Source organism: Chiloscyllium plagiosum, chromosome 2, assembly GCF_004010195.1.
Source record: "Chiloscyllium plagiosum isolate BGI_BamShark_2017 chromosome 2, ASM401019v2, whole genome shotgun sequence".
In the NCBI taxonomy this organism is placed as follows: domain Eukaryota; kingdom Metazoa; phylum Chordata; class Chondrichthyes; order Orectolobiformes; family Hemiscylliidae; genus Chiloscyllium; species Chiloscyllium plagiosum.
In genome coordinates, this window is record NC_057711.1 from 88,869,971 (window position 1) to 88,884,118 (window position 14,148).

Sequence of the window (14,148 nt, forward strand, 5' to 3'; positions counted from 1 at the left end):
GGAAGATTCACTGTCACTCTTATGTTTTAAGTCAGTGTATATGTATACCTTTAAGAGAGATATTGTGTCAGAATGTCTTTAACAGACATGCTCATGATATCATCACTGTACGATAGCATGACACCTGAGTATATAAAGGCCTCATCAGCAATATCCACTTCCAGTTTCTTTTATTATCAGGGGTAACATTGCTTTTGCTGCAACTGGTAAAATACCCTGTGACAAGCACCACATCAGAGGTGAAGACATCCTGCTCACTCGTCACATGTGATTATCCAAGTCATTTGTAAAACATTTTGCTTACATAGATAATTAGGTCTGAAGATGCGATCATGTGAGATAGCTCAGCCTGGGCCATTGCAGATGTAATGGCAGCTAAAACACTTGCTGCCATACCTTTACTTCAAAATGGAAAATCTCAGTGTGTTGAAGTTTAGTTTCATGTTTCACACTATTCTGTGTTGTGCTGTACAGCACTGCAGTCTGTATTATGCTGCACATCAAAATGCTTTATTATTTTGTATCTGCTGAGATTTTGCAATCGTGGAGGTGTACACATCAAAATAGATCCTTCAGTCCAACTTGTCCATGCCGACCAGATATCCTAACTTAATCTAATCCCATTTGCCAGCAGTTGGCTCATATTGGCTCTAAACCCTTCCGATTCATATGGATGCCTTTTGTATGTTGTAATTGTACCTGCCTCCACAGCCTCTTCTGGCACCTCATTCCATACACACACAAAGTTCCTTTGGTCCCTTTTAAATCTTTTCCTCTCACCCGAAACATATGCTCTCTAGTTATGGACTCCCCAACACCACAGAAAAGACCTTGTCTACTTATCCTATCCATGCCCCTCATGATTTTATAAACCTCAGCCTCCATCGCATCAGGAAAAACAGCCCCAGCCTATCCAGTTGTAGCTGAAACTCTTCAACCTTGGCAACATCCTTGTAAATCGTTTCTCCTCAGGTCTGGGAAGATCAGTCTTGTACCCATTAGCAACTCTGCTGGTACTCTAATTGCATTTGGGGTGATCGTGTAATCAAACAAGAACAGTTACAGCTTTGTATCGAGGGAGGCTTTGGCTGTTTCTTCAAGCCAGCCTTCAAAATTTGGACTGCACTTTCTGCCAGACTATGGAATGATGGCTGGTATGGAATTATTGTCATATGCCGATTCCCATTTGACTTTAAGAAATACCCAAAATCCCTGGTGGCAAATAATAGCCTGTTTTCTGTGACCAATACTTCCGGGACTCTGTGCTTTGCAAAAGACATTGTTGCTTTTGCCAATCACCTTAAAATAGTGTTCTCTGTCTTCCAGTGGGAACAGCTTCTCCTTGTGTACTCTGTCTCGACTCTTAAATTAATGTTGGGAAAGGGAAAATTCTTGCCATGAAGATTACAAAGGCATTCTTCAAGGTCCAGGATAAATTTTAAAACTTTGGTGTTGAAAGGGTTCAGAAAAAGAAGAGAGCGAAAGTCTACCAAGGCACTCCTGGTGGAAGAGGCAAGCTCCCGTGCATTATTTATCAACTATGTCGAATACCAAGGAACCTGATCTGGTGCTAAAACACCCAGGAGACTCAACAAGAAAAAAGGACTGGCCTATATACATGACACAGGGGACATATGTAGTGATTATAATGAGCTCAGCCAGGTGGACTTTATAGAATATGAGTTCCCTGCTTAGACCAGATTAACAGCCTGGCTGACATGAAAGCATTGTGTGTCAGGGATACTGTGACTCTGGTGCTGAATCTATATGAGGTGGTACTATAGTCAAGGACTGTTTATGTATAAGTAGTGATTTGGTGACAGGATACCTGTCTTTGTAGAGTTATTTCAGTTACTAATGAATTATTCCATTCAAGGATGCATGCAAACAGAACTTCAGGCACCCAGCACCACTCTCTGAATTCAAAAATGAAACTAAAACCATGCACAAAATTAGAAACGCAAATTGAACTTAAACTCTTCTTCCATTTTATCATTTAGAAACTTGGGTTCTAACATATCATCATTATAGATGAAACAAAACACAGGTTAAAAGGAGAAGCATCATAGAATACTAGTTAAATTGCTCATGAAGAAAGTTGGTGTAGTTCAATGGGCTGAATGATCTCATTTTGTTTGGTAATCATTCTGTTATTCTTAATTAGTGTCCTCAAATATATGTGTAGATAATATCAAGCTTTAAGCAGCAAAGAGCATGCTACGCGTTCCTCTGCTTATCCAGCCAAGAATACTCCACTAATTCGATGGTTAACTAGTACAATAAGCAAATCCATCAAAGAGGTCCAACTTGATTCCAAATTCTTCTCACTCAGGGAATAATCTTGGAATTCAAAGGAGGTCCCACATATGGAACTACTCCATAAAATAACTAGATTTTTGCCTGAGAGAATAGTGTAAAAACTGATAAATTGTAACCAGCTGAGTAGATAGAAAGCCAAGCTGATCCATACATTCATTACAGAATATGCCTTCAGAAATGATGGCTCCCCGCAGGCTTAGAGGAAACAATTGGTAACATAAATTATAGCATTTCATATAAGAATAAAGCTTTGTTTCATTGTATGGAATTTCACAGAATTATATTAATATACTATGCTGGAAATACATTACTGGAAACAATATTTATCCTTTTGTCACAAATTGAAGAATTTCAGAAAGACATATTCAATCAATAGTATATTTCTGAAAGACTTTGAAGCCAATATGATTGACTTCTCTCTTCAAAAGTCAAAAGGTATCCACATATTTAAGATAGTCCTAATGTATCAAGCATTTTCTCAACCTACTGTACCAGTTTTGCAAATACATTACACCAATAGTGAAAATTTGATCCTAATCCACAAACATAATGTCTCAGAATAATGTTTTGATCCTTTCATGAAATGATTATGCTTTAGTTCTTATGTTCTGCAATATAGTATGTTGCCTCTGGTACCAGGGAGGTTGCTGAAAGGCTGTAAAATATTCCAAGGGGGTAGAATGAGCAGCCAGAGTTTTGGTTCATTTGGGAACTAATGACATAGAGAAAACAGAAGAATTAAAAAATGAGATTCTTGCTAGGCAGTGGTGAGATGCCTATTCGCGAAGATTATTGCTTGTTCATAGCTTTAATACCAAAACTCTGATCATTAATGTACAGCTTCCTATCTTACCACCCATTGTAATGACATTAGATGTCAATGATTCCTAACATGAAAGTCAGAGCGGATACCTGGTAACTCTAGCTCACTGCTTGCTCCTCTGGGTCCTGACACCCAGAACCAACGTTTCAGGACATGTTCCAGGGCACCATTTGTTGTATCCCATTTTAGAGCATGTTGAGATCTACCACATGCCACCCTCTCAGAAATTTCATGCTACCAGTCCAATCCACTTGCAGGATGCTTTTGCACTTTAATATTCCATTTTGAGGTGCACCAGCAACCAGCATTGCAAAGCTGCTGCAAGGACATTTTTATGCAGGGGCAGGCACCCACATGACAAATTGGACTACATTATACACTTACTGTCAAAAATAGAAATTGCTGGAAAAGCTCAACAAGTCTGGCAGCATTTTTGGAGAGAACTCAGAGTTAACATTCAGGGTTGCATGTTCCTTCCTCAGAGCTGAAGGTAGCTAGGAAAATGTCAGGTCATATGCGGAAGATAGGATGGGGAGAGAGGGTAAGGAGTAAACAATAGGAGCCCAAAGAGAGAGAACAGTTGGACAGACAAAGGAGTGGATAACAATTTGGCTAGGAGAGTGAATAGCTATTAATGGGGACTGTTAGTGGCTAACAGTGGATTGTGTGTAATAGCAGACTTTATGAGAACAAGGCCTGGGTGTGTTAGGGTTGAGGTAAAGACATGGGAGAGTTCAAGCCCTAAAGCTATTGAACTCTATATTGAATTCAGAAGGCTGCAGTGTCCACAAACGAAAAATACTGCTCACTTACCATCTTAGTTCTCACTCATTTAGTGCCTACCTGAATGCTCACATCATCCCTTCCCTGCCTTGCCTCTTAGTGCAGGCATAGAGACAGCCAGCTTGTCTTGTTGGTCAACAAGCCTCAGTCAAAGGGCAGACACCTTTCAGTATTGCTCATGTGCTACATCAATGTTACACCTAGTCCATGTATCACCTAGCTTGTGTGACAAACACACTGTATGTGTAGCTGTTTTCACTGCATGTGCAGTATCTATTACCATGCAACAACAGCTTTTTCTCTTCTGCATTGGCTCATTGTGTGCAATGACCCAAACATTGCTCACCATTTTATACAAGACCAACACCTTTGGTCATTGAGACCAGTGAAGAAATAGCAATGGTTGTGTACCTGGAAAAATCGTGGTGATTTAACTTGGTCCCTTGTAAGTGCCATGTTTACCTTGCCTACACATGGTGGAGCAGCTTTGTAGTAGGGCTTTGCTCCATTAGGCATCATGTATGGAACAGAATGTCTAACTCATATCCTGACAGTTACAGTGGGGGTTAGACAGAGACTCCAGCAAACAAATTTATTGTCATAGTCAAGCGCGTGTTAACAAACATGAGGCTTTAACTACAGTGAGAAGTGACGCCAGGCCTCAAGAGGTTTTGTTTCTTTCTTCTCCTTCTACGATGTCTGAGTGCAGGCCCAGGTCCCATAGTTGGGGTCCCCATAATGAAGCCTGTTAGCCTTGGAGATTTGGTTGGGTGATCTGGTGGTTTTGTTAGAAAGCCCAGATATTGGAGACTGTCCTTGCCAGAAGTCAATGCACTCCTCAGCATAAACTCCACAAAAGTGAAGGTGGCAGCATGGTGGACATGGAAGGCTCAGACACTCTGGAGTGTCTTGAGGGTCCTGTGTTGAGTTTCTCCTCTGGTCAGGTACTGACTGCTGAGCACCATTGGCTGGGGCAAGAGCATGCAAGTCCATTTGCATTTCCACCTGACCCTGAGACTGCTGAACTGGCTTTCTATAGCAGCCACCACCTGACCATGGCGACAGCCAGAGGATTGCATACCTGAGGCAAGAGCACTGCTTCAGTCATGCTGCCTCTGGACTATGAGGGCCATTGCTCCCACGCCTGCCTGCTGCTCTTATATCTGCCGCTGCATATGGGCGAAGCCACTGATTGCTGACACCAAGTGGTCGTCTCCTGCTTTGGGCTGAGCAGGTATCTGATAACCAGGAGTCCACTGAGTGCCAGTGACCTGGGGCATTTCGTTCTCAGCCAAGTGCAGAGATGTTGCAGTAAAGTACTCACTTGCTGGTTCAACATATTATTTTCTCCCTGTCGTATGCACTGTATTTGAACTAGTAGGGATATCAGGAGGCAGCACTGTTGATGCTTGCTCTGCAGCCTCTGAATACTGTTCCTTCGTGGTGCTGGTGTGTGTCCTTATGATGATCTACTTATCTGCTGAGAATGTAGACTTTCCACTTGTACCTCAAAGACACAAAAGAAAGAAGTTGTAGCAGACAAGGATTACAGTTTATGCAATAAATGACACAGGCAGTGGGATTAATATAAGAGCTGCACTGGAATGACAAATGGTATTTACTCATTTGAAGGGACAAATCTTGGTATTTTGCAGGAGTAATCCTCTTCTCTTGCAAGAAACAAAATTATTTCTTCATAAGCAAGGAATCGAAAAGCAGACTCCCCATGACCCTTTGGCCCTCTTTTATCTATTAAGGCACTTTTCACCCGGAATCTGAGAAAGGGAGTGATTGAGTGAGATGAAAACAGTGATACAGCTGTAGTGGTGGTGCAGATGAAGGAATAGTCTTGAGCTCTCTTGTATGAATGAATAAGCAGTGCAGAGGGTATGCATGGTTAGCCATGTATGGTTTTGGGCTGGGTAGGAGAGAATGAGGAAAGATGATGTATGCAATATTGAGAGTGATAGAGCTTGAGCCTTGGTTGGTGGTGAGTGCAGTAACATGGGCAGAGTGACTGAGGTAACAGAAGATGGTGGCACTTGCCCTGGCTGAACTGAAAAGGTCCTTAACCTTCTTCAAGCATTACTGTGCATCCCTCAGCTCTGTGGAGACTTCTTTTTAATCACTTGTGGAACATGAAAATCACAGACGAGCCAGCATTTTATTGCCTGTACCTCGTTGGCCTTAGAAGATGGTGGTGAGCTGCCTTCTTGAACTGCTACAGTCCACATGCTGTAGGTTGAATCACAATGCTCTGAGAGAGGGAATTCTAGGGTTTTGACCATGCAGCAGTGAAGAAGCAGCAATATATTTCCACATCAGAATAGTGAGTAGTTTGGAGGGGACCTTGTAGGTGGTGGTGTTCCCATTTTTCTAGGGATCTTCCTAAAATGGTCATGGGTTTGGAAAATGCAGCTTTCATCCCAGCACATTGAAAGATGGCACAGGCACCAGGAATGCAGGTCCACTCTGAGATAGCTGGTAAGTTCAGCCATCTATGCTGAGCACAAGAATCAGGCTAGTGTTGGATGGGCAGAGCACCATGGGATATGGTAATTCATTAATTAGGCAAATGTACAATAATGCAGCAAGAAGTCTCACTAGGCCTCATGTATTATATCTTTGCGAGCCTGGTCTTTTTTTGTCATCCCATCTCTGTGTTGACGGTAGGTAACATCCTCAAAGGGCAGTTTCTCAACATGTGTGACGTGCTATTAAGGATTCTGAAACAGGAATTCGTGGCATGGTGGCTCAGTGGTTAACACTGCTGCATCAGTGTTAGGGAGCTGGGTTCAAATCCAGTCTCAGGTGACTGTATGAAGTTTTCATGCTCTCCCCGTTTCTGTGTGGATTTCTTCTGGTTCTCTAGTTTCCTCCCACAGTTCAAAGATGTCCAGGTTAGGTGGATTGACCACGCTAAATTGTCCTGAAATATCCAGAAATGTGCAGGTTAGATGAGTGAGCCATGAGAACTGCAGGGTTACAGTGATACAATATACAATGGGGGGGTGGGGGGTAGGTGAGATGCCCTTTGGAAGGTTGGTGTGGACTTGATGGGCTGAATGGCCTGTCTCCACACTGCAGCAATTCTAGTTTAAAAATATTCTATTTTCTATTCAGAGAAGCAGAGCAAGTCTGTAAGGCACACATATAAAATCAAACAAAGAAAGAAAATAACAGTTAAAGAGAAAAAAAAAGCCATTCATATATGACCTTCTGTGAAACTTGGCAAAATTGACACTTAACCAAAATATTGGCACACTCAGGATTACACACTGAATTATTTTTCAACTCCTGCTTTTGAACAGCAGATTAAACAAAAATAGATTGGAAAGTAAAAACTGAAGGGCTTCTATGTTTTGTGTTTTTTTCTCATTGTACTGGAATGCAGTACAATACTGGTGGGGGGTCGGGGTGGGGAGGATATTGGGAAAATAACCATTCTCCAAGAATTCAAAGATATCTACACATTTCGCCAATGCTGAGGATTAGTCAACAATTACATGGAAATAGTCTTGGTTTCGAAAAGATTTAATATCTTAAGACTTCTAAACTGTGTAGACTTTAATATTCCAGTCTGCATAAGTCGTCCCCCTCCCCTTTAAACACATTGTGTCTGTGTTTGATGATGCCTTCTTATTGACATTAAAATCCTTTTAAACGTCACTCAAAACAGCAATTGGCATTTTACTTCAGTGCAAATCTGAAAAAAAATTCAAGTTAAATATTTAAGATGTACACTGTGAATAAAACACTTAGAACAAATTGTTATCACCATCTTAGCTAAAAGTTGACTTTTTTTTATTTGTCTTTCAGTTTTTCGCCTGGTTAAATTATTTGCTTTGCACAACAAAATGTAACACAGTCATCTACGAGCGGTTTATTCTTTCTCTTTAACTGTCACTTCCTTTCTCTTTGCTGTTTGAGTTTGTATGTGTATATTCCAAGCAGACTTTCCCTGTCAGAACTTCGAGCCGTACTAGCACGTCACACACTGCCCTCTGAGGGCGTTACCTGCCGCCAACTCTGAGGCAGAACAACAAGAACGACCAGGCTGACATGAATATAACACTTGTGGAAGCTCGTAGTCTGTAAGGCAGTGTGAGAATCGCGAAGAACACAGCAGCAAGCTGCAGCAGTAAAACAACCAGGGCACTCGCAAGGACTGAGAACACTACAGAGAAAAAGTGGAAAACTGCAATAGGCTACTTAAAGGAATGAGCAGCAAATGATCGAAACAAATACAGCAACTTGAAACTGAAAAGAATGAAATCCAAAGCTATTCAATATAAGAGTCTGCGGAAGAAGCAATGATCCGGAAAACTGTCTGCCACCCCCCACACACACTACAATTAATTTGATACAGCGAAAGTTGTCTCGGCAGCAAGATTGAGAAATACTGAAATGTTTAATGGAAAGCCTTGGCGGGGCTGAAAAGTTTCGAAGAAGTGAATTTGAAGGGAAAAATTAGGTGTGCGAATTTAACACAGGAAAACAGCAAAGGTATCGAGACTGAAGCAATAATGATTTCTGAATTGAAAACGCTACAATCAAAAACGATTCTGATCAGGGCAAACTCGGAGACTTGCGGCTAATCACCACTCCGAACCTAAATACTAACTTGTTAAGTACTGGCTCCAAAGCTAAAAATAATGTGAAAGGTGGGTCTTTATTTTCTAAAGTTCACTGAGCCTGACGTTTTTGTTATCTTTTCTATCTGAGGTTATTGTTATGCCATTCAAGTGTTAGAAAACAAAAACAAAGATGGTCAACAAACTTATTTTAAACAGTCGGATAATTACTTAAATATTGGGATTTTGCAATATTAAGGACATCTGTAAATACGTACATTTGGCGAGTATCCCAATGTCTAATGAACATTCTTCCAAAGGCTTTTAATGGTTTCACTGCAAGAATTTGTAAATAGAGAACGGGAATCTAACAGAACAGCACTCATTGAATCCGATTCTATTTTTCTTTCGCCTCATTGACTTCTCTAACTGGGATGTTTGAGTGCCGAGTCCAAGTTTGGGGCGGGGTGGTGGGTTTGGGGAGGTGGGGGTTGCTGGGGACCTAATTATTTTACATACTTTTAACGCAAACTGTAAAATATTCAGTGAATCAGTGCCAAGTGTTGCCACGAGAAAGAAGCATCTTTTATAAATCTGTTATTTCCTGAACTTTTTTTAATTCAATGCAAATTGATAATTGAAGAAATGGCAACTTTCTGAATCAAATAGTCTTGACTTAGAATTTAAATAAACCCGGTACAAGCAAAATCTGTCTTTCATCATGATATTTTCACAAATTGTTTAGGCATTTAGGAGTATGGAACTATGAATATACATGGTATGTATAATAATACATTGTAAATGAATGAAAACCACGCAAGAAAGGTTATCTTGGTGTTCATTGCTGTTCTTTCTGCCTGACATCTGCGAGCAGTTAGATGCAAATTATGTGACTCTAGTGCAAATAAATCAAATGGTAATTCAAATATCTAACAATCCCATAATTTCTGAGGTTTCATGTATTAATCATTCGCTCTTTACATAGCTCTATCCATACCTAAGGAATTTTCTGCATTTAGATGCAAACAATGGTTTCCAAAACTGACCAGGTTTTTGACCTGCCTTAATGAAACGAACTCCGCATTTCAAAACGTCCTTATACTCTTAATAGGATATTTCAAATGAATATTGTGTACTTTAGCAGGAGATTGCTTAAAAAATCTTTGATGCTTTATCTCAGATCAATAGGAATCAGTTCTGTATGTCAACAGCATGTCGTGAAAATTTATAGAACATTGATCAAATATTATGTTCAATTTTACAGATTTTAAAGTTTCACGCACTGTGCCAATGTTTGCTGGGAGCATTGACAATATGGATCACGAGCTTTCTTCAGGCTCTGTATTAATAATGGGGCAAAGCTCCATCTAGTGGACAAGGTCTAACACTACAAAAAAGATTCAACACGAACATGACTTTAATCGCTCTTCCAGCTGAAATGCTCATCAGCAATGGGTGCGTCAAAACAGACCTCATTGAGAGTCATTATAATTACACAGGGAAATTCAACAAAAAAGGAAAACCTAACAATGGGATAGACCTAACTACTGTGGCCTTTCTGATCATCTGCAGCTTCATCGTGCTTGAAAACCTTATGGTTCTCCTTGCCATTTGGAAAAACAACAAATTTCATAATCGCATGTACTATTTCATTGGTAATTTAGCCCTATCCGATCTTCTGGCAGGAATAGCTTACAAAGTAAACATTCTTATGTCTGGAAATAAAACGTTTGGCCTCACGACAACTGTATGGTTCATCAGGGAAGGAAGTATGTTTGTAGCATTGGGAGCCTCCACCTTTAGTTTGCTAGCAATAGCAATCGAGAGACACATGACTATGATAAAAATGCGACCCTATGATGCTAGTAAAAAATACAGAGTTTTCCTCCTCATTGGTGCTTGTTGGCTGATATCCATTTTACTCGGTGCCTTGCCTATCCTCGGTTGGAATTGTATCTGTAACTTCTCAGACTGTTCCACAGTCCTGCCACTTTACTCCAAAACATATGTTGTCTTCTGCATCAGCATCTTCAGTGCAATTTTGTTGGCCATCGTAATACTTTATGCTCGTATTTATATATTGGTTAAGACAAGTAGCCGCAAAGTTTCAAACAGAAAATTTACAAAAAACAATTCAGAGAAATCGATGGCTCTGCTGAAGACAGTGGTGATTGTTGTAGGAATTTTCATTGCATGTTGGTCCCCACTTTTCATTTTCTTGCTCCTTGATGTAGCTTGTAAACCAAATAAGTGCAGTATATTGTATCAAGAGGATTGGTTTATTGCAGTTGCAGTCCTCAATTCTGGCATGAATCCCATCATCTACACTTTGGCAAGCAAAGAGATGCGTCGGGCTTTCTTCCGACTTCTTTGTGGCTGTCTAGCCAGTACTAAAGTCTCCAAGGCCTTACCAATTAAGTTAACTGCAGATAACAGCAAAAACAATTCCAGTGGCAGTAATTCACAAAAGATGAAGGAAGGAGAGCTGTCACAAATCAATACCCCATCAAATGTAATCAAATCTGTGAACTTAACAACTCCCAATGGAGAATTTTAACCTTTGGAGGCCTTCACAAATTAGTAATTCCTAATTCTTATTTTCTTGGAACTCTTAATTTCCTCTGAAACAGATATTTCATTTTGTAGTTTCAGGTTATGAAATAATTCCAGACTTCTGATATCTTTAACATTGAAATCACAAGTTAAATGTTCTTGCAATACATATTGTACAGAAGATTTTATCAAACATTCCCATAAAATTCCATTAATTCAGAACTTCAAATATGAAGTTTTCTTTGGCATTTCAGAATATAGTGTTAATCAGAAATTCCTCTCTCTGCTATCTTAATTTAAAATTTATTAGTGTGACCTCTGATGAAACAGTTGAGCAAGAAATTTGAGCTCGGTGTGTTAATATTTGTGGTCTATATTCTCATAAAATAATTTCAGGAGATTCCACTAAATTTAATTCTTCTCCATAACGTTTGAAGCAGCATTTAATGCCTTTGACAATGATCTGGAATTCCAGGCCTCATTACCACTGTGAAACTATGTTATTAAAATTAGTAGCATGCAATTTCTTCTCTCCATAAAATAGCAGTGTTAGATAATTCAACCTTTTCCAGAAGATCTAGAATTCCTGAAATATCAAAACTACTTTCTCAGAAACATATTTCTTGACTGTATAAACATTTAACATGCTTATTCCAACTCCCTCTGTAAAACTTATATACACAAATGGTTTCATTAAAAATCACTGAATAATTTATCAAATGTTCCTATGGGACACCACAGAAAACATAACTTGTTCAACAATGGTGGAGTATAAAACAGGTGACATGTCTTCCTATTTTTATTCCCATTGGACAAAGAGATTTAGTAGAATGGTATCACTGAGAATTCAGTTTTGTGGGGAGCCTAGAGAAGCTGTGATTGTTCTCATTCAAGCAGATATATTTGAGAGGAGTTTTAATGAAAACATTCAAAATTATATAGACCTTTGATACAGCATGTGAGAGAAAGTGTTTCTAATAACAGCAATTGTGACAAAAAGATTTAAAATAATTGGCAAAAACAAAACAGGAGATAAGGAGAACTTGTTTATGTGGCAGGTCATTACTATCTGGAATAATCTGCCTGACAGGGTAATGGAAACAGATTGCATAGTAACTTGGGCCCATACTTGAAGAGAAAACATTTATACAACGATAAGGAAAGAATTATTGGAAGTGAGACCAATTACCCAGCTTTTTCAGAGAACCAGGTTGAAATGTCATCTTTCATCTTATCTTAAATAGGATTCTATTGCATTATCAAATAGTTGTGTAACACTATTGTTAAAATTCAATATCGATCACAGTGCTTTTAAAAAGTACAGAGTTAGAGATTTATGAATTGCTTAACAGTCAATACATGTTCTTCTATTTGAGCTGATCTGTCTCTTTTCTAGTATTCTGATTGTAAATAAATGATCTTATGCAGCTATGGTTATTTTTGAAGCAATCTGATTGTTTGACACATTTAAAGTAAAAAAACTGGCTTAAGGAAATAATTTTGAGAATGCAATAGTTAAATGTCATCGAACTATAGCTTTGTTGTTGCCTAATTTAAATGAATAAACAAGATGCTTATCTTATCTTAGGATACTATGAAAGAAACCATGGACATGCTGATCCCAGTCCTATGGCCTTAATCTTTTAGACCAGCATTTAAAGGAAGACCTTGAAATTACTTTCCTCCAATGGGTTTGATTTAGTTGAGCTTATTTGAAGGACCAACTACTGAAAGTCTGATTTCAGTTTATCACTGGCTGAGATTTTTCAATGGATGATAAAGTGCACCATTGAGATTACAATTATGCTACATCTGCAGAGGTAAACTACTTATTTAGACATATTTGACTGCAAGTAATGCAGATTGATATTTTTCACAAATGCATAAACATCCAAATCAATTGTGAATGACGAATACACTTCTCAACAACAAATCCAAACAACAAGATACAACATGCTCAGAGACTCTAACCACACTACCATACATCAAAGACACCAAGATAAAAGCCATGGTCTCCTTCCATGGTCTCCCCCATTCACATCAATTAACATCAACCTGGCCAAAGAAACACTGACCTCACTACTAGATGAACCAAGGACACAAACACCAGACAGCACCAACTCCATCAGCAAGGACAGCATTCTCAAGCTAGAAGACCTGTGCCTTACTACCCACTTCACCTTCAAGGGCAAGACCAACAAACAAATCAATGGGACACGCATAAGATCACCAGTATCAGGATTCTTAGCAGAAGCAGTGATGCAGAGACTAAAATGAACATCCCTTCCCACAATCCAACCCAAATTTTGGGTCCGCTCTATGGACGACACCTTTGACATCAGGAAATGGAACAAATTAGTGGAAACTTACAATATTATTAACAACAACCTTACTGGCATAAATTTCACCAAGGAGGAAGAGAACAACAACAGACTTCCCTTCCTAGATGTCACAGTGGAACGAACAGGCAATACAGAACTGCAGACCAGCATCTACAGGAAAACAACACACACAGATCAGATACTCAACTACAGGAGTAATCATCCTAACCCTCACAAACGGACTTGCATCAGGACACAATTTAAACAGGCCACAACACACTACAGCACCCAGGAACTACGAGCAGCAGAAGAGAAATGCCTGTATTCAAGAACAACAGGCACCTGATAAACACAGTCCACTGATTCTTAAACAACAAACCCAAACAAGAAGACATAATATGCCCAGAGACTCTAGCAACACTACAACTCATCAAAGACATCTCGGAGATGACTACGAGACTACTCTGACATCTTGGCATCATGGTAGCCCACAGACCTACTAACGCACTGAAACAGCTACTGATGAAACTAAAGGACTCTGTACCAACAACCAGCAAATTGAATGTCATTTACAAAATACCCTGCAAGGACTACAACAAACACAGACTGATGGGCAGGAAACTAGCCACTAGGATACAGGAGCACCAACTAGCCATCAAAAGGACATGACCAGCTACCGCTAGTATCCTTACACAGAGACGAAGAAGGACCACTAGTTCGACTGGGACAGTACATCCATCTTGGGACAAGCTAAACAGAGACATGCATGGGAATT

At 39.6% G+C, this 14,148-nt stretch overlaps 1 protein-coding gene across 2 annotated transcripts; it reads left to right on the forward strand.

Moving 5' to 3' along the window:
- Positions 1-7,952: 7,952 nt before the first annotated feature.
- LOC122561722 (sphingosine 1-phosphate receptor 3-like) lies at positions 7,953-13,515 on the forward strand. 2 transcript variants are annotated; one of them, XM_043713801.1, is made up of 3 exons: positions 7,953-8,589; positions 9,764-11,079; positions 12,641-13,515. In XM_043713801.1, the coding sequence occupies exon 2, from the start codon at positions 9,911-9,913 to the stop codon at positions 11,054-11,056; it is 1,146 nt and encodes a 381-aa protein (XP_043569736.1). In that variant the 5' UTR covers positions 7,953-8,589; positions 9,764-9,910; the 3' UTR covers positions 11,057-11,079; positions 12,641-13,515. The 2 variants fall into 2 exon arrangements, with proteins under 2 accessions (XP_043569736.1, XP_043569728.1); XM_043713793.1 differs by having other exon boundaries at positions 9,764-13,515.
- The last annotated feature ends 633 nt before the right edge of the window (positions 13,516-14,148 follow it).